We start from the raw sequence: 21,806 nt of genomic DNA, 5'->3' as shown, positions 1-21,806 counted from the left end.
GGCTTGAAGCTTTTTTTTCTTTCTTTCAACTCTTCTCCAGTGTGCATTTGTATTTTCCACATTTTCATTTTTCACTCATGTTGATATTATCCTGCTTTAACATAGACTAGCTAGCATCTTTATGTCTCCAGCTTAGGCTTCTGCTTGACCTTCACCTTGCTGCCTATTTAATGTCTCCACTAAGATGGATGATAGTCGACTCAAACTGAGCATAGAGCTAGCAAGCTTCTCACCATCTCCTTCTCTAAAAGACTACTCATGCCATTTTTTTTTCTTATGCCAGTAATGGAAAAAAAGGATGGCCTTTGTGTCATCTTAGCTGCTCTCTCTTTCTCATTTCACAGCTACTGCGGACAGCCCTGCTCCATCATCACCACCTCTCACCTGGATTATTGAAATAGCTTTCCATTTGGTCTTATTACTTCTGCCCTGGTTCCTGTTTTCAGCATAGCACAAAGTGATCCTTTTTAAAACATAGGCCATCAAATCATATTCCCTCCTTACTTAATAAACCCTCCATTGAGTCCCATTTCAATAATAATAGACAGACTTCTTACAGTGAGCTGTTCAGCTTTATATAATCTGATCCAATGTTGCTTTTCAAGTCTCAAATTCTGCTGCCCTCCCCTTTTACTGACATGCTTTGGCCTCAGGGCCCTTTACTTGCAGTTTAGTATCCATGTGGCTTACCCTCCCACTTTCAGGTCTTCACTAAGGACTTAATAACTGGGGCTTTCCTCACTTCTTGTCTTCCTTCATTGCTTTAGTTATTCTTGGCACTTGTATTTTGCTTATTTATCTTGTGTATAGTTTGTCTTCCCCCTCTAAAATATGAGTGTGGGGAGGTTTATGTTTTATTCCAGGATGTGTGCCTAGCACCAAGGCTTGACACACAATAATATAGTTGATAAATAAGAAATAAATCAATGTTCCAAGTTGTAGGTTTGGAGATACAGTGGTGAATGAGACAATTCTGCTGTCATTGGACTGATGTTCCTGTGGAGTACACCACAGCAGTAAACATACACATATAAAATATGGTCCCTGGGCTGTTTTACTAAAGGAGAACTGATTGAAATAAGAGAGTGAGTCCTGGGGATATCTGGGAGCATTTCTGGCAAGGGCAAAGACTTGATAAAGAAAATAAGTTTATTTAGTTTTAGAGGCAAAGTCCAAGGTTAGCTTGCTCCATCAATTTGGAACTCATGGCCTATGGCATGGTGGTGGAACCCCATTTTTCCATTTCACAGATGAGGCTTGTGGAGAGTAATTAGTTTGTCCAAAGTCACTCAATTAATGAGTGGAGTTGCTGGCTGAATCTTAGGGGTGCAGTGGAAGGTTGGGAGAAATAGCATGGGCAAGGATACAAAGCAGTGCCTGTACAGGGATGGTCAGGGACAGAAGAAATCAGATGACTATGTATAGGGTTTATCCTGAGAGTTTAGAAAGTCAAAAGCAGTCTCATCTGAAACCCTGTGACAGGGAGCCAGCCAGGGCTTTTTAGCAGGAAAATGATGTTGGAAAGGTTGAGGTGGCCACAGAGAGCAGGATGATGTGGGAGAGGTTAGAATGGGGGCCTACATGTTCTAGCATCTCAACAAATACTGGGGTTTAAAGGAAAAGACATCTGGCTAAGTGATGAGGGGGATAGAAGCAACAGAACATTCCCAGGACGTAAGTACCTTTGCCAGATAATGAGTTTGGATTGTAAGTTTGGAGAATTAGGAATGTTTTCTTAATCTACAGAATTTGATTTCAGAGTTTTTGTTAGGGAGTAGCAAGAGTGTAGATAATGAGGATCCTGCCTGCTTGCTTTCATTTATCTACATGTGTTTGGTTTCTGAGCCCGGAGAGGGAGGGACATTTTATAAGAGTACAGTCTGAGTTATGCTCAGATGCAAAGGAGAAGGGTGAATAAGAATCAGAAGGTGCTGGGGCCAGAGTTGAGAAGAGGGGAAGGGTAGCCAGGGGTAGTGGTGGTTGTGGACAGATACTTGCATGGTGAGATGTGGGATGTGTGTGTATGTGTATAAAGGAGCGAGGGACAGAGATAGACAGAGATACAGACAAATATAATTGAGAGGAAATGCACAGGTGGTGCCTGGAAACTTCAGGTTGGAATTGGAGTGCAAGGGTGCAGGTGTGGAGGTGACAGTTATTGCCATTGAGGATTCAGGGACAGTGGTAATGTAAGTACTCTGAAGTTGGGAATTTTGAACAGTCCAAAAATGGACAAATTATTAGGAATTATATTAGGTCATGTATATAATTGAAAAGAATTCAGACTAACAGGTATAAAATGAAAAGTAAAAATCTCTCAGCTTTAACTTGTGGTGATAATGCTAATTGTTTTCTTTTATGTTAATAATGTTTCTTGCTTTTCCTCCTAAAAACTGTTAACAGATCTTAATGGTATGGCTCCATGATTTCTTTGCGTATTCACTCTTGTGACCATTGTCGACATTGAGAACATTTCCAGTACTCAAAGCACCTTTGTCAGCTAAGGTACCGTACTGTAGATTGAGTGGCTTAAACAGCAGAAAAATTATTTTCTTACAGTTTTGGAGGTTGGAGGTCTGTGCATGGTTGGATTCTGGTGAGTTCTCTTCTTGGCTTGTAGATGACTGTCACCTTATTTTCCTTACGTGGCTTTTCCTTGTTCCTGTGTGTGGGGAGGCAGGCTCTCTGGTGTCTCCCCTTTCTAGATAAGGACAGTAATTGCATTCTGAGGACCCCACCCTGATCACCTTACCTAAATCTCATTCCCTCCCAAAGGCATCTTCTCCAAGAACCATCCCACTTGGGGTTAGGGCTTCAAAAGGATTTTGAGGAGAACAGTTGAGTCCATATTATCTAGAGAGTTCTGTTATGCTTTCTTCCAGTAAGCATTTCTGCATGCCCCTAAGGATAACTTGTGTTCTGATTTCTAGCACCATTCCTGTTTTTAAGATCCATATGAATAGAATCATATTATGTTCTATTTTTGTGTTTGGCTTCTTTAGTTCTCCACTATGTCTGTGAAACTTATCTGTTGACCCATGGAGCTGTAGTTTGATCTTTTCCATTGCTATGTGGTACCCAGGGTGTGCATATAACACCATAAAAAACTCAGATGGGATAATTCTATGAGGGGGAGGGACCTAGGCTTTTATTAGAACCTGATAAAAGGTTTAGTGCTTTTCTTACATTAAAAAATGCATATATTTCCAGGGTTTCCTAGTGCTTCTAATCTGGGTGTCTTGGCCTTCAGGACAAGAAGCCTTTGGTTTACAGCAGATATTCTCAAGCTGGGAACTATTGATATTTAGGGCTAAATATTTCTTTGTTGAAGGCTGTGCTGTGTGTTAAAGATGTTTACCAGAATCTCTGGCCTCTTAACTAGATGCCTAAAGTTGTGACAACCAAAAATGTCTCCAGATATTTCCAAATGTCCCTTGTGGGGTGGTTATCCCCAGTGGAGAATCACTGGTTTAGAGAGAGATCCAGGGCCAAAGGCCTTTTGGGGCAAACTTGATGATCTGATTCTTCATTGCCAGTTGTTAGATGGAGCCGGTGTCATTTCTAAGGTTCTGTGTGTAGATAATTTCTGTTACCTGAAAATGAGGCTGTTCCTTCTGAGGAAGCATAAAGTAAGTTTAAAGACTTCATAAAGTATCCCACTTTATGACTTTTCATGGTGGGCAGATCTTTGGAAATTACCTGAGACAACCCCATCATCTTACCAGTGAGGAAACAGGTTCAGGGAGGATCCAGTCCCAGGGTCAGGGAGTGATGTGAGGTGGAGCCAGGCTGGAGTCCATAGTTCTAACTTTCCAGATCAGCCTTCTCCTGGCTTGGACAAGGAGTTTATCAGAAGGTTTCTTATGTGGATTGTTTATGTTTCTACCTGCTACCAGGTTACTTTTCTTTATTCGCTGAAGATCAGTCAATACAAGTGATATTTTATGTATCAGGAAAACCTACACTTTTCTTACTGCTAACACTGAGTCATTCAGGACATTATTGTTACTAAATTACCTAAGTTTTTCTTTTCTGTCTAGGTTAATTTATATTAGTTCTTTGTTTTGTCTAGAAGTCTGTCTTCTGAATTATAATGAAGTCTACTGTCTTTTTATCTTATGGGACTATAAAGAATTATTCAACAACTTTTTTTTTTCCGTACTGGGGATTGAACCCAAGGATGCTTTGCCATTGAGTTACACCCCTAGCCCTTTTTTTTTTTTAATTTTTTTTATTTAGAGACAGAGTCTCACTAAATTGCCGAGGATCTCCCTAAGTTGCTGAAGCTGTCCTTGAACTTGTGGCCCTCCTGCCTCAGCCTCCCGAGTCATTGGAATTACAGGCCTGCGCCATGGTCTCTGGCCAACAACAACTTTTTTATTCTATTACTCTTTTATTCTTTTTCCATGGGCTCCTGGAAAAGTAATATCTATTAAGATGTGTTTTCTTTTGGTGGTTGTTATAATTGACAGCCTTTAGGTACAGTAAAAAGTGGACTAATGTCTTCTAACCATAAAGAAGAGAGACAGTCAGAACCAGTACAGATTGAGTACCCCTGGCCCCTAACCCCCAATCCAAAATACTTCAAGATCAAACTTACTGAACAGGGGCTGGGGTTGTGGCTCAGTGGTAGAGTGCTTGCCTAGCATGTGTGAGGCACTGGGTTTGATTTTCAGCACTATGTATAAATAAATAAAAGTCCACTGACAATTAAAAAAATATTTAAAAAACCACAAAAGTTTACTGAGCAAAAACCTGATGCCACAGAAGAAAATTCCACACCATGAAACTTTGTTTTGTGCCCAGAATTATTAAAAATATTGTATAAAATTGCTTTCAGCCTCTTTTTGTTTTAAAGTATGTTTTGTTGACAGACCTTTATTCATTTATTTATATTCAGTGCCAAGAATTGAACCCAGTGCCTCACACATGCAAGGGACGCGCTCTCCCACTGAGTCGCTACTCCAACCCTCCTTCAGCCTCTTTTTATGAACATGAAATGTAAATGAATTTGTGTCTGGATTTATATATATATCATATATCTCATTGTACATATGCAAATATTCCAAAATCTGAAGGGGAAAAAAAAATCCCAAATCTGAAATACTTCTAGCCCTAAGCTTTTTTTTTTTGGCCAACCCCTGTTAGGCTGTCTGAGCTGAACCTGATACATAGATCCTGGTTCAGTGCTTACTACCCATACATCCTGGCAAAATTACCCTTACTAGAACAGGTAGTAAAAATACTTAAAAAGATTAAAGGTGTGATATATGCTTTTCTTCTTCCCTCCTTAAAGTGTTTATTTGAAGAGTATATTTGAGGAAGATATCTATTCTGTATATGATGAAATCTGTCCTGTATATGTGCTTTTGACTTAATACACAGGATGTTAGAAGGAACTCATGTTCTTTTCAAGTATAGTGCAACTAGAACCCACATGAATATATTTTTCTCCTTTATCACCCACAATCCAAACAGCCCAGTGTCCAAGAAATACAAAGGGCCGAGATAGATAAATGAGGAAAGACAGGGTCATCCATCTTTCTTTGGTGTTAAAGGAATCTCTCTTGAAGCAATGACTTGCAAGGGGAGCTATGCCAGCTACTTTCCCTGCATAATTTCAATATGAATGGTTCCCCACTTACCATGGTTTGATGATTTTTCAACTTTACAATGGTGTGAAATCAATATACATTCAATAAAAATCACACTGTAAATTTTGATTTTTTTTTTTTTTCCAAGCTACCAATATGACATAGTATATTCTGTTGAGATGCTGGGCAGTGGCAGAGCCAAACTCTCAGTCATACAGTCATAAGAGGAAATAGCAGATTCCATGTGTACTGTGTTGCTAGGCCATGATGTTCATTCAGTAGGTTAAGTGTATGAAATGCATTTTTGACTTATGATATTTTCAACTTACCACAGGCTTATTGAACATGATTCCATTGTAAATTGAGGAGCATCATATAATCAAATAATACTTATTACCACTAATTGAAGAGCTCTAATTTTACTATATCCCCCAATATTGCCCTTTTTCACTACAAAGATCCTGCAACTACCAAAAGCAGTTAGGTCTACTATACTTTTTTTTGATGTTGTCAAATGGAGAGAGTTCATTTTTAGAAGTAATAGCCAATATTGCTAGTTATACATTTTTTTCTTCAAAATCTGAAACCAATAGTGTTTTTCCTATTTAGGATTATTTTAAATTTTTAACGGATAATAAAATAAGTTTAAAAAATACTTTTAAACAGAATGGGTAAGTAGAAGACTGGACTTTGAGCCCAAATCACTGGTTCAAATCCAGACTCTTCACTTACTAGCAGAACAAAAGGTGGATCAGTTTATCTCTGAGATAAAATCCAAATCTCTCCAACTCCTTCAAGGGGTTGCTATACACAAACTATTTTATAAAAACTGCTGATTTATACCAATGTAAAGTGCTGTTTTAGTTTTTTTCCAAAGTTGCCAACTTGGCAACATTTTGTCATTTAATTATAAACATCCCTGGCTTCAAAAAATCTCCTAGTAAATATTTGACATTAAATTATAACTTAATCAAAACTTTACATCATTAAGAACTTTTGGAAGACAGATTTTTTTTTTTTTTAATGTGTATCTATCATCCACTACAAACATGGCTTTTTGTTTTGTTTCATTACTGGGTATTGAACCCAGGGTGTTCTGTTATTGAGCTACTTCCCCAGTCCTTTATAGTTTTGAGATAGGGTCTCAAAATTGCTAAGTCTGACCTTGAACTTGGAATCCTTCTGCTAAGCCAAATAAACTAAGCAGGATTTTTTTAAAAAGTATTTTTTATTTTGTTTATCTATCTTTAGGTGGTGCTGAGGATCGAACCCAGTGCCTCACATGTGCAAGACAAGTGCTCTGCCACTGAGCCACAACTGTTAGGTGCAGAACAGGGTGAACTATGTTATCTGCAGGGCAGGCTGAACAAATGTTAGCTGCAGGATGGCCCACGAACTCAAACCTCCCTCTGTCTGGTCCTTTATCACCTGTTTGTGTCAAAGCTGAACATTCAACCCCCACTCAAGGCTGAACACTCAACCCCGCCTTGTGCCAACAAGGCAGCTTACAGACCCAGAGGCCCCGTTAGATTTGGGCTATAAAAACTCCCCCTGCTGGGCCCCTTGCTCTCTTGCTCTCTTGTTCTCTTGCTCTGTCTCTCTCTCTCTTGATCTCTCTGTCTCCCTTGCGCGCATGCTCTCTGCTGTCTCTCTCTTTCTCTTTTCTCCTCTGTTGCACTGCTGCAAAAAGATCTCTTGGTCGCTCCAAGTGTTGTGGTCACTTTCCTTTCAACAACTCCAGCCCTAAGCAGGATTTTTATACTTTTAAGGTATAAAAAACCAGTGGGTCGTTGGCCTTTATTTTAGGAGGGGCTTTTTTTTTTTTTTAACCAAAGGAGGAGGCAGGGGGATGGAGGTGGGGGAACAGGAGGAGAGAAAAATAAAAGAATCCAAAGAAGGATATTTTATGATGTGTTCAAAGTACATGAAATTCAAATTTTAACATCCATGATTAAATTTTTATTAGAAGACATACATTTATTTATTTTTACATATTTTTTTACATACTCTCTATGGCTGCTTTCAGGCTACAATGGCAGAGTTGAGTAGTTGTGACAGAGATGGCCCACAAAACCTAAAATAGCCACTATTTGCCCTAGGAGACTAGAAACTTGGCAAGAATTGGTTGACAGATCTAGTATGGGTAGCTGAGGCCTTTCATATGCCTCTTTGTCCCTGTCAGCTTTGAGGTTCTGAAGGCTCCACTGTTCTGGAGTATGTTCTAGAAGTAGCATTAGCCTGGGTAAGAGAACTCTAGTGTAATGGTCATTTCTGGGATGATTCAGTGGTCTTTAGAGAACTCAGTCGTTCCCCAGCATGAGAGTCCACAAGCCCTGGGTAAATGTAAAGAGGTAGTCTACTGTGGCTGATGTTTTAAAATAAACTGATGAACTGATAATCGCAGAAAACAGATTCCATAGACATTTTAATATAGTAAGCATGTATAGCATTAGAGACTGAGATTCAGATCACTTGCAAAATCCTGAAAGGGCTGCTGTTTTAGAATACTGATTTTAAATGGTTTAAAAGAACTTAGCAGTTTGAGTATTTAAGAATCTATTCTTTTCTGGCTTGATTAAATATTTAACATGGTTATATCGAGGATGTAGAAATGATCAGGTTTTTCACAATTAAGACTCACTTGTTAACAGAAATGAACTGTGGGGCTGGGATTGTGGCTCAGCTATAGAATGCTCGCCTAGCGGGCCCAGGTTCGATTCTCAGCACCACATAAAAATAAAGGCATTGTGTTGTGTCCATCTACACCTAAAAAAAAAAGTGAACTGCAATTATTTGATGCATTTTTGCTCTGCTTTTATAATTTAGTTTGTTTCACCTTATATGCTGTTTGGGAATCCCACCCCCCATTAAGAATGTTGATGTGCCCCCAGAATGAATGTTTTTTGGACATTGAGTGACAGATTACCGCAGACAAATGTGAAGAGATGGGAGTCTGGCCACTCCTTGCTTTAGTTCTGGGTGGGAACTGTCTCTCTAAAGCTGTGGACTTTAATTTTTTCTTTAATTTCCTCAGCATCCTGTAGGTGTGGGGAAGAGATCTAGATCTTGGGAACTTTCTACTAGGAACTTTCCTCATTTTTAGCAGAGTAGCATGCCCTACTGCAGTCTCTGAAAACCAGTGGGTCATTGTCCTTTGTTTTAGGAGGGGCTTTTTTTTACTGAAGTATGCTGCATGATCAGAAAAGCACACAGATCATGAGTCTAGGTTGATGAATTTTAAGTGAACACACTGTTAACTAGCACTCAGAAAACCTGATTTTCAGCCCCACCCCAAGGGTAACCAATCCATCTTCTAAGAGCAGTGATAAATTTGCCTTCCTTTTAAAGTTCTCAGTGTCTTGGATGGTTGGCAGTTTGATTCTCTGGACTGTACCTTCTGTGATGCTCTGCAAAGCACCTTTCAGAGTTGCCAAAGGCCTCTCCTAATTGCACAAAGGCTTAGTCATTGTTGGTCTATAAGAGTCCTAGTGCTGTGAGCCTGTCCTTGCTGACCCTTCCATGTCCAGACCCCGCTTTGCTGCAGTTTTAGATCCCACTTCTGTGATATAAATATATATATAATATAAATATATATTTAGATATATATTTAGATATATTTAGTTGTAGATGGACACAATATCTTTATTTTATTTATTTATTTTTTATGTGGTGCTGAGGATCGAACCCAGTGCCTCACACATGCAATGCAAGCGAGCGCTCTACCACTGAACCACAACCCCAGCCCCACCCACTTCTGTGAGTTCTTACTGTGGCTTCTTCCTGGCTCCCTTCTCCATAGCTCTCCAGATTTTCCAACACAAAGCTTGGATTTTGGATTTTTTTCTCCCCTGGATCATTTGGACAATGCTAGGAAGTCTTCCCCCCACCCCCCTGCCTTGGGTTAGAATTGATTTAATGGCTTAATCTTTATTTTATGGCTAAATTGATATATATTTTGTGGAGGGGATAAAAATTATAAGTTTATGAAATCATTAATTGAAAACATTTTAATGAAATGGGATGATGACTACATCAAAGTATAGATATGAAAATTCAGTAAAACTTTTAATTTCTTCTGTTTGAGTTATAATGCAGGACAGCTCCAATTTTTTCCCAACTGTGGTGTTATAATCCAAGTGTGATGATACACATCTGTAATCTCAGCTATTCAGGAAGCTGACAGGAGACTCCTAAGTTCAAGGCCAGTCTCAGCAACTTACCCTGTCTCAAAATACAAAGGTCTGGGTATATGGCTCAGTGGTAAAGCGCCCCTGGGTTTGAGCTCTAATACCAAAAAAGCCCAAATAAAAAACAAAACAAACAAAAAAACCCCAACAAACAAAACTGTGATATTAAATATATCTCTTTCTTTCCTCCCAAGCAGATGTGGGATATACTCAATTTTCTTTGTATTCCTAACCTGAGACATGTAGAAAATTCTTTCTACATCTACCTATTTATTCTTTTGGTTTGGAGTTCTGCTCACCTGAAAACTTGGCTATTCTAAAATACTACTGACTTTCATCTGGATATTTAGAGGGAAAGCACTTGTCTAAACCAAATGTGATCTGAATTCATGCCACTTATACTATTAGTGCCTTATGCTCTGCAGCCCCATAAATGTTAAGTATCAGTTGGTAGTTAGAAGGGAATGTTTTTGCTCAGGTCTCTGTGTGCCAGTGGATGCTGATTTGGCAGGGGAGGGCAGGAAGCCTTTGAGAAGGACAGATTTCCAACAAGTAGAGGAGTAAAAGCTCTCCAACTCATTTGACAAATGAGCACCAGGCATTGGTGCCAGACACTGTTCGAGGAGCTTGGGGTACATCAGTGGCCAAAACTCTGTCTTTGTGCAGTTTATCTTCTAGTGAAGGTGATAGTAAGGGAGATGGGGAAGGGCTGGCCTGGGGTTTAGTTGCATTTTTAAATAGAATATTCTGAGTTGGCTTCAAAGGCAAGGTGACACCTGAGCTGAAACAAGGAATCAGCCATGAGTTAACAGGAAGAGGCTTTAGGTTAGAATGTGCTTGATCCATGGAGACCAGCAGGGAAGCCCCAGTGTGGCCAGAGTCCTGACAAGGAGTGGCACTGGAGCTGGAGATGAATGTGGGTAGTAAGGGGAACTGGGGCCCCATCCGCTGCACTCTGTTTTGTTTATGAGGTTTAAGCAGAGGAGGGGTATCATCTGACTGAATTTAAAAGGATCACTGGTTGTTAGGTTGGGAATACATTGTGGGAGGCAAGGTCTGAAGAATACCTTCCTATCTACCATCCCCATTCTCCCACAGGCAGAAATGGCCTGTTACAGCCTGATTGTGTTGGGTCAAAAAAAAAAAAAAAAAACAAAAAAAAAACATTTTCTAGAAACTTTGGCTTAAAAGTGATGGTGTTTTTTATTTTTTTTTTAATAAAGATTAAAGTCAGCTTGAAACTTCATAACCAAAGTGTTTTCATGTTTACTCCAGCTAAGCTATTTTTGCTCTAACCTCTTGCCCTTGCATTTAAAGTTAATGTCCTTTAATGCTCATTTTAAAAAGTCCTTATCTTCCTGCTGTGGATTTATGGCGGTAATGGTGCCCTTTTAACATTAACCTGTACTTCATAGCTGAGATATAATTATGTATTATATTAACATTATAACTATAATGCTAGATCAGTAAGGTTTCATATATGCAATAGAAGCCAGGGATTTAAAACAAAGAAAGGAAGAATAAGCAACAAGAGCTACTGTTTAAAGGAATTTCTTCTCCCTTTAAAGAATGATGATGATACATTTTATCTTGTATTGACTCAAATGGTGGTAGGAGTTAGAAACATTTTTTTGGACAGGGAGAATGTTTTTATACTGGACCATCTTATAGAAATATGGTATGGTATATTTAAGAATCATAAATGTATATAGGAACACTATTCATAGGGCTTTTCTCTAACATTTTGGAGAAACAGCTGGTCTTGCTAATCAGGTTCAGTCTAACAGCTAGCTGCTATTTATATTAGCAGAATTATTAGTAATATCTGTATTTTTAAGAGTAGGTATAGTAACAATTAAGTCTAATGTCCTGAAGGTCATACATAACGAATGGACACTGCCCTTAGTGATCTTGTAAGCTAAAGAACATGTGAATGGAGACCTGGGCAGGAGTAAAAAAGAAAGTCTTTGGTTATTGATGATACAGTTGTGTTAGAATAAATGGGGGTGGGGTTGGTCAGAAGAAGACCTGCATTCTGATTCAGTTTAATCAAATCATAGCAGAGTATTCTGGGCATGTAACTAAGCTTCCACGGACTGTAGTTGCTTCTGTCTCCTCAGGAGCCTCATGGGGTCATTGTGAGGATTCTGTGAGGTAAGACCCTATACACTGTGTGGCACCCTTTGGTATTTTTCTGAGACCATCGGAGGAGGAGGAGGTGGTGGTGGTGTGGAGTACTTGTTCTTTGATTCTCCTGGAGGGGGCTTCCATTTCTGTCTTCTGTAGGTTTGTAGAAGGAGGCTGGGATTCTGGTCTGCAGCTTAATATCTTTGCATTTGTTCTGGTGGCAGAAATCATTCTTGGGGCTGTCAATATGCACAGAACTGATCTGTTACTTCACAGCCTGATTCATTTTCTGTGTCAGGCCTGTTCTTGGGCTATGTTCAGGAACAAATCCTGCTTGTTGATGAGCTGTCTCCTTTTCTGTTTACAAAAAGTCCTAGTGTTTCATTAAGCTGGTAACAGACTTAGGCAATATTTGAAGTCTATCTTTCCCTTGATTTAGGTCTTTTCTTCTTTCTCCCCCACCTAGGATCTGTGTTTCCAATGGATACTGAGGGGTTTGGTGAGCTCCTTCAGCAAGCTGAACAGCTTGCTGCTGAGACTGAGGGCATCTCCGAGCTTCCCCATGTGGAACGGAACTTACAGGAGATCCAGCAAGCAGGCGAGCGCCTGCGTTCCCGTACCCTCACACGCACGTCCCAGGAGACAGCAGATGTCAAGGCGTGAGTACTGGTGGGGAGGCAGCGCTGGTTCTGAGTGGTTTCCGGGGCAGGACCCATTTCTTCTTTCTTGCCTTGAATTTGGATGCAGTCTGTGAATGACAGTCACAAGCCATATTCTCAGGAACTGAAGAGAGGTTTTGTAAACAGGTTGGCAGCCTTTGACTCCCTGCCTGTCTCGGGTTCTCCTGCCTGTCTGCCTGACCAAGCTCTGAGCCCATATCACAGGCGGAGATGATGGGGTGGGAAGGGACTGAGAGAGCTCTGTCATGCAGAAACTGGTCACTGTTGTTCCTGTTTGGGCTTGCCGACTCAAGAGTCCTAAGTGGCCTGTAATGTGTTAGTAGATGCAGATAAGTGGTACCTTCCAAGCTAGAAAGCCCTCAGCAATGAGCAGAATTTTTAAGGGTGTTTGGGAGAAATTGATGAGTACTCAGTGCTGAGAATCCATCTAAGTGGGGATGATTCTGTCTGCTTATTGTCAGTGACCCCAGAGGCTCCCTTTGAAAGGCCTTGAAATACAGTGCCTTCTAGCTGATTATAAAACAGCAAAGTGGGTGAGCCCTGAGAGACTGCTACTCGGGGAAAATGCTGAGTAACCAGGGCAGCAGCTACTGCTTATGCACTGCATCAGTTGGGTTGTTGATTCCTTACAGGTGTGTTTATAGTCTCCAGTGTGCCAAGCCTGGATCATATATGGGGCTACAACCATGAATTAGGAAGGCATGGTCCTTGCCCTCAAGGAGTTTATAATTTGAGGGGCAGACCAGAAAAAAACAAAACATTTTGCTTTTTGTAAGGAGTATGAAGTATGATTTATTGGTTACTTACTCTTTGTCAGAAACCTGATTTGACTTAAGATTTTGCCTGCATAGCCAGCATTAGTGCTGTGATCTCTGTCTAACAGTGGGACAACAACAAAGGCTCAGAGAGGGCAAGTAACTCTCAGATTCCTCACTTGGTGAGTGGTGAGACAATGCTCAAACCCAGAGCACACGTTCCTGTAGTCCTGATGGAAGGGCCATGGTAGGATGAAAGGCAGCTATTACCATGACTTTATATGGGTCCGGAAAATCACTGAGATTTCTGTGCAGGAAATATAGTAAATTTTCTGACATTGCCTTAGTTTTCATTTCTTTTTGGTGGTGGGGGACCAGGATTGAACTTAGGAGCACCCAACCACTGGGCCACATCTCCAGCCCTATTTTTTTGTATTTTTAGAGACAGGGTATCACTGAGTTGCTTAGTGCCTCACCGTTGCTAGGCTGGCTTTGAACTCGTGATTCTCTGGTCTCAACCTCCTGAGCTTCTGGGATTACAGACATGTTCCACCACTGCCTGGCCATAGTCTTCATTTCTTGAAATTGAGGAAGACTAAGTGGTGGTGTTGATGCAGGGACATTCTGTTTTAGATACTTAATACCTGTTACAGGAGTGAGTGTGAGGCCTACATTATTTTTTGCAACTGATCTTGAGAACTGAATGTTTTGGCCAGCTGTGGTGCTGCATACCTGTAATCCTAGCAGTTTGGGAGGCTGCCTCAGAAGGATCCCAGGTTCAAAGCCAGCCTCAGCAATTTAGCAAGGCCCTAAGCAACTCAGCAAGACCCTTTCTCTAAATAAAATATAAAAAAGGGCTAGGGATGTGGCTCAGTGGTTAAGTGCCCCTGGGTTCAATCCTTTGTACCAAAACAAATAAACAAACAAACAAACAATCAAAAAAACAGAACTCAGTGTTTTGGCTGCAGTGTCAATAAGGATGTTGTGGAAATTTTTCAGTAGGCCTCTCCAGATTGTTATTTTTTAAAATACTAGTTGATTCTGGTTCTGTTGACATTTGTAAAAGCAAGTAAGAGGAACCCTGGCAGGATTTTTTTTTTTTTTTTAAACTATCTAGCCTTGGAGCAAAATGTAGCCAACTGTTCCCCCACACTGTTCTCCAAATTTCTAGCCAGCCTTTAGACATTTCTGCTAAGCTGCCCTCCCTACAGGCCCCTTACTGCTGCTCCTGGCTGCCTGCAGCTCCCCCCAGCCTTAAGCATGTAGGCTCTGCTGTGTGCAGAGATGCTGCTGGGGCACCAGGCCTGGGCTGCCAGCTGAGTTGCTATAGTTATAATTTAATTGCATCAGCTTTACAGCCTATTAAGAGCAAAAAAGGAAAATGTTTTCTTGGTAACAATTATCAGTCATACTCTTTTTTGTAAATTTCCATTCTTCTTCATCTCTTTCTACCTTAAATTCATTATTTTAGGGAGGAGGAAGTTGGAACATTGAAAGAATGGGTATAGGGTGGGGCAAGAGTTTAAAAAGAGACCAAAAGGCTGATGACTGTATTTTTCCATTTTCTTGATAAGCAGAGACAGAAAGTGTGATGCGAATATTTTAGTACATGATGAGGGCTGAAGAAAGAACAGAGTAGGAAAAAACAGTTTTAAATTAAAAATTTTGAAAGACAATTCTGTCTTTAAGATGTTAGTTTGGATTATAGATTTAAGACTGAATTGTTTTGTGCAGAATTCTTTTATTATACTTTGTTGGATTTTGCATTTTTGGGAATGGATTTGATAGCTTTTTTTGCTTGTATGTGTTTGATCTTTTTGAATTATTCAAATTTTTTCCCACTGGAAGAAGAGTATACATAATATTTAAAGGTGTAAACCAGGGGTTTGCAAACTCTAGCACATGAGCCACATCCAGCCTATTAAAGTTTTATTGGAACACAGCCATGCTAATTTGTTTGTGTATTATTAACTGTGCTGCTTTTGTGCTGCAATAGTAGAGTTGAGTTGTTTTGACAGATTATATGGACTGCAAAGCCTGAAATATTCTTTTACAGAATAAGTTTAGTGACTCCTGGCGTAAATAATAAATTCGATGAATATCCAAGTGCATATTGCCCAGTTAAGATATATAATATTGGTATCTCTGAAGCCCTCTCTAATTGCTTACCAACCATTGCATCCCCCACTTTTCCTATCAGAGATGGCTTGCTGGATTTTTCCTTTTAAATTCTAAAGCCAGACAACCTAGAGGTGTACAAGAAAAAGCCAGCAGTCACTCTCTCCCTCTAACTTTATCTTCCAAGGTTACTAATGTTATTAATTTGCTTGTTCTTTTACAGTTTTTTCATGATTATATAAAGCATATGCAAACTTTTTTTGACCAAAGTTATATGGCAAATTATAACTTCACTTGTGATACTACTACTAAGCTTTCTTTTTAGGCACTTAGTATTTGTTGGGCACTGTGCCATGCACTTCATATGCATTATATAATTTCCTCCTAAACTCACCCTGTGAAATAAATAAAAAGGGTCAGATGGCAAATGGACAACAAGAATTCAAATTCATCTTGGTCAGTAAGAATCTTTTGACTTTTGCCATATGGCAAATTCCTGAAGGGTTTTTAGTTCCCAAAGGATAAGTATCCTCCTGACTGGTCTGCAAAGCCTGAGAGATTGGAAGGGCAGGGATTATTATTCATATTTAACAGAAAAAAAATAAAGCTTGCAAAAGTGATGTATGTAAGATTTTCAGTAGTAAATATTAAATGAGACGTGAACTCAGGCCTCCTGACTTTTTTTCCTGTATCCCATGTATACTGGGAATAGCTTTTTGTCCTTTTGCTCTCCTAGGACTGAAGTGTTTGACTCTAGTTTCTATGATTTTCTGCTTATGGGGCTGTCTAGCTCATAGGAACGGGGCATGTGAAGGCAGGGAACTTCGGAATTTTCCATCCTTAAAAACTGAAAGTTTTGTAAAACCATCTTTACCGTAGATTTCCTATCTCTTTCATCAACATTTCCTTGTCCCCTTCCTTCTTTCTTGCCATCAGAGTTTCTGCATGTGTTGGGTATAAGCCATACAGCGCACATATGCCACCCATTTAGAGGACCATTCTTTCCTAATAATTCTAAGAGTGAATTTTTAAATTCTGAAGGTTTCAGCTTTACAGAAATGAATCAATCATTTGGGCACTGTACAGATGCATCCTCACATATCACTAGTGGAGGTAAAGTACTATGGGACAGAATTTAGAAATAGCTAGGAAAGTTGACCCAGTAATTTCATTTCTAGGGCTCTATCCCAAAGGTATACTGACAAAAATATGAAAGTTTTGTGCAGACAGATATTCATTGTAGCATTATTTGTAATAATAGTAAGAATCAGAAACAACTAAAATGTCCATCATTAGGGCACTGGTTGAATAAGTGGTATATCTATATACTGGAGTAGTTGGTCAGTAGTACCAAGGAACATACACTACCGTGAGAAAATACACCACCATGGAGTGATTATAGGGCATATTATTAAGTAAAAACTGCAAGGTGGAACAAAGTATATAATAACTCTACCATTTATTTTGAAAAGCAGGTAAAAGATATCTGTGTTCATGGATCAGACAACTTAATATTAAGTTGTTAATACGCTTCAAAAAAATTTTTATTTTATTTTTTTTGGTACCAGGGATTGAACCCAAGGGTGCTCAACCACTGAGCCACATCCCCAACTTTTTAATTTTTTTTTATTTTGAGGCAGAGTCTTGCTTAGGGTCTTGCTAAGTTGCTGAGGCTGGCCTTGAATTTGTGATCTTCTTACCTCAGCCTCCTGAGCCACTGGGAGCCACTGGGATTCACAGGCGTGTACCACCATGTCTCAAATTTATCTACAGATTGAACAAAAACTCTTATCAGAATCTCAGTTCGCCCTTTTTTCAGAAATTGATAAGTTGCTCCTAAATGTAAGGGACCTATAATAGCCAAAACAATCTTTAAAAGGCAGAAGAACATTGGAAGACTCACACTTCCTATTCAGAACTTACTAGAGCCGGGTGGGTTGGAACATGCCTGTAATCCCAGGACTCCGATGACTGAGGCAAGGGGATTGTAAATTCAAAATCAGCCTCATCAATTTAGCCAGGCCCTAAGCAAGAGACCTGTCTTAGACCCTGTCTCAAAATAAAGATATAAAGGGGCTGTGGCTGTGGCTCAGGCTGTGGCTCAGTGGCAGAGCGCTTGCTTAGCACATGTGAGTCACTGGGTTTGATCCTTAGCACCATATACAAAAATAAGTAAATAAAATAAAGGCATGCTACCCATCTACAACTACAAAAAAATGATTTTAAAAAAACATAAAAAGGGGCTGGGGATGTGGCTCAAGCCGTAGTGCGCTCGCCTGGCATGCGTGCGGCCCAGGTTCGATCCTCAGCACCACAAACAAAGATGCTGTGTTCGCTGATAACTAGAAAAAAAAAAAAAAAAAAACGTAAAAAGGGCTGGGGATGTGGTTCAGCAGTTCAGCACCTCTGGGTTCAATCTCTAGTACCGAAACAAAACAAAAAAACCCCAACAACCCCCCCTCCCCAATCTGTAAAAACCTTACTAGAAAGCCATGGTAATCAAGATTATATGATGCTGTCATAAAGATGTGAATCTGACATGTAAATTGATGGAACAGAATTATGAGTCCAGAAATTAGTCCATGTGTCTGTGATTAACTGATTTTCAATAAGGGTACCAGGACCATTCAGAGTTGGAAGATATGTTTTTAACTAATGGTGCTGGGACAACTAGATCAATTGAACTTCATCAAAATTAAAAACTTGTGTGATTCAAAGGACACTCTAAAGAAAGTTAAAAAAAAAAAAAGCCAGGCCTGTTGGCATATGCCTGTGATCACAGTAGCTTAGGAGGTTGAGACAGGAGGATCGGGAGTTCAAAGCCAGCCTCAGTAAAAGTGAAGAGGTAAGCAACTCAGTGAGACCTTGTCTGTAAATAAAATACAAAAATAGGGCTGGGGATGGGCTCAGTGGTAGAATGCCCCTGAGTTCACTCCCCAGTGCCAAAAAGAAAGTAAAAGAAAAATCTACAAAATGAGAAAATATTTGCAAATTATGTATCTGGTACAAGACTTGTATCCAGAATGTGTTTTAAAAAAAAAATATATATATATATATATATATATATAGTTGTTGTTGTAGGTGGACAGAATGCCTTTATTTTTATGTGGTGCTGAGGATCAAACCCAGTGCCTTATGTGTGTTAGGTGAGCGCTATACCATTGAGCCCCAGCCCCAGAATGTGTTTTTAAAAAACTCTTAGAATTGATTAACAGAAGACAAACAACCTGACTTTAAAATTGGCAAAAAGATCTTTTTTTTTTTTTAAAGAGAGAGAGATGAGATGAAAGAGAGAGAGAATTTTTTAATATTTATTTTTTTAGTTTTCGGGGGACACAACATCTTTGTTTGTATGTGGTGCTGAGGATCGAAATGGGCCGCACACAGGCGAGCGTGCTACCGCTTGAGCCACATCCCCAGCCCCAGGCAAAAAGATCTTTATCCAGTATGGCAAATGAAAAAATGCTCAACATCATTAGCCATTAGGGAAATGTAAGTCAAAATACAGTGAAGTATCACCTCATACCTACCAGAGTAGTTGTGATCAAAAAGATACAATAAGTGTTGACAAGATGTGGAAAAAATTGAAAGCCTCACATACTGTTGGTGGGAACATAAAATAGTTCAGCCTTGTTAGAAAACACATCATTAGTTCCTCAGAAGGGTAAATACAGGTGCCATGTGATCTAGCAGTTTCGTTCTTAGGTGTATACCCAAGAGATGAAAACATTTGTCCACACAAAAACTTGTTATATGAATGTTCATGGATGAATTTTCTAATAGCTAAAAAACGGAAGCAACCCAAAAGTCCTCCAACTGGTGAATGGATTCATAAAATGGACATGGCTATATGATGGGATGTAATAAAAAGGAATGAAATACTAATATATGGTCTAACGTAGATGAACCTTGAAAGTCTTACGCTAATTGAGAGAAACCAGCACAAAAGATTGCACATTGTATGATTCTATTTATGTGCAGTGTCCAGAATAGGCAAATCTAGAGAGAGAGAAAAATAGTTTACTGGTTGCCAGGGGTGAGAGGATGTGGGAAAGTGAGAAGATGGGGGGAAGTGAGAAGTGATTACTAATGGGTAAAGGTTTTCTTTTTGGGTGAGAAAATGTTCTAAAGTTGACTGCGGTGATGGTTGTGCAAATCTGATTATACTTAAACACTGAATTATATACTTTCAATGGGTGGATTTTATAGTATGTGGATTTTATCTTTATAATCTGTTTTTAAAAAGCAGGTGATGCAAATGTACGTACATATTGCTAATAAAAATGAAGGAAAGTATTTAAAAGTATCAGGATTTGTTTTAATCAGGTATGATAAGGCACAGGGAAATGACTGTCGTGAAGGAAGTTTTTACTCACGGATCCCTAGAAATGGGTCAATACAGATCCACAGGGCCATACAGGAAGTCCTGGGATTGATCAGGAGAGGTGGCAGTCATGATTTTGAAAGATTTAGTCCTGATTATCATAATCCTGATGTTGAAATCCTGAGTGTCAAATTTCCAAAAGTGCATTCACGTGGGGGAAAGAAAAGGCTATATAAGAGGGGCAGAAAGCCAGGTTCTGGAGATGGGGTTGACCACGAAATACAGCAGCCATGAAACCTCAGTTTAAAAAATTCATCCTCTGTCTGCATTGGCATTCTTATGAAGTTCCAGGAGCTTTTAATGAATTAAAGTTGCATTGGCCTGAAGAAGCCAGCAGTTTCGGAATAGTTTGAAAATAATTAAGTGCATGGTAGGACAAGAGGATATTCATACAGTGGTGTTTCTTGTCCATCACTGTTGTTGTTTCTGCCAAACTTGTGGTCTGAGTGCAGAGAGAATGGACTTAACTTTTGTCTACCCCAACAACAAAGAAGCATGGCACAGAGGATAGGAAGACATAGTAGGGAATGATTATGTCAACACATATCAGATCATGGAAGAATTTAAAAAGAGCAGCATCACATGGAAAATGAATGTGAATTAATTCTTTAAGGGGAGCCATGTCCTAAAAGAAAAATAGCAGCTATCCATCTTGATGCAAAACTTCAAGATATAGTTAATGGGCTGGATATGTGGCTCAGCTGTCTGAGACCCTGGGTTCCATCCCCAGCAGTATATATTCATATTCATTCTCTCTCTCTCTCTCTCTCTATATATATATATATATACACACACACACACACACACACACACATATATATACATATATATATATAATGTATGTATATGTGTGTGTGTGTGTGTGTGTGTGTTATATGTAATATAAATATATATACTTTTTTTGGTAATGATCATGAAAGTTGGCCAGCAGTAATAGACTGTGAGAGAGTCTGGTGGTCCATTTTCAGAATACAGTATTTATCCTTAAATGTAAAATTACTGAGGGTATAAGAAAATCAGCTAAAGAGGAAATAGAACAACTGGTTCCCAGCAGATAACACCTGAGTGTGACAGATTCACAGCCCCTTGACAAACAGGAGGCGAGGGGGAAGGGGTCAACCTGACCAACAGAGATAAACTTCACATATGCACTTAATCCCAGAAAGGCCTTTCTAGCTACAAGAGGACTGAGGGAGGTGGGACTGACTGAAGGTATCTTTCTACCCCATAGTACTCAGCCAGTGAGGAACTGGGGGAGGAACTATCCTCACTAGGGATAGAATGCTGATTGTAAGTGATACTCTGGGGTTGCCTGCTCCTCCAGACACCTGATCTTGCAAGAACGTCATTAAAGTCTCACATTCTCTACCTTTTGTCCCAGTCCAATTCTTTGGGTTTGGACAGGTGAGCATGTTTCTCACATGAACTACCACCATGTAATTGCCCATAATCTATTTCTAGAATATGCTTTTTCATGTCAAATTGAATTTTTAATTTTCTTAAAATTTTCCTCCACACTTTTAAATCATCAGCATTTTTTTTTTTTTTCAATTTACTGTGCTGTGTATTTCATTTCACATGATTTCCAATGCTGGAAGTATAAATTATGTGAGAACTTTTTAGAGAGTTCTCATTTGTTTCTTGACTTTTTTCTTACAAATTTGACTTCATGCAAGCATATTATCATCACATTGATTTTTATGTCTAAGCATTGTGCATATATGTAGAACCATTAAAACAGTGAATGAAGGAATGTCTTTTTCATACATCTGCATTTGTGAAGGATAAAATTTCTTAATTACTCAGCTCTTTGGACACTGATTTCTGATCAGTTTCATTAAAAGACTTAGGTTGTTTATCATGGCATTTCAAGATAACTGCAGGCAGAAAGCTGGGTACACACAATTACCAACCATAGTGATAAGTTTTTATGGATTTTGCTTCTTCTTTTTTTTTTTTTT

General features: G+C 39.3%; 1 protein-coding gene across 2 annotated transcripts in view; it reads left to right on the top strand.

Moving 5' to 3' along the window:
* The window catches only part of Nup93 (nucleoporin 93), a 98,380-nt gene that overhangs the window by 813 nt on the left and 75,761 nt on the right, over positions 1 to 21,806 (top strand). Inside the window, exon 2 of one of the 2 annotated variants that reach the window (XM_015488705.2) lies at positions 12,375 to 12,567. In XM_015488705.2, the coding sequence (XP_015344191.1) occupies positions 12,389 to 12,567 (179 nt within the window). In that variant the 5' untranslated portion in view covers positions 12,375 to 12,388. Of the gene's footprint in view, positions 1 to 12,374; positions 12,568 to 21,806 lie in introns of those variants that run through there. The other variant, XM_048792158.1, reaches the window with a different exon arrangement.

Source organism: Marmota marmota, unplaced genomic scaffold, assembly GCF_001458135.2.
Source record: "Marmota marmota marmota unplaced genomic scaffold, marMar, whole genome shotgun sequence".
NCBI classification, from domain to species: domain Eukaryota; kingdom Metazoa; phylum Chordata; class Mammalia; order Rodentia; family Sciuridae; genus Marmota; species Marmota marmota.
The sequence above is the reverse complement of the archived record's forward strand: the minus strand, read 5'-3'. Positions and strand labels throughout refer to the sequence as shown.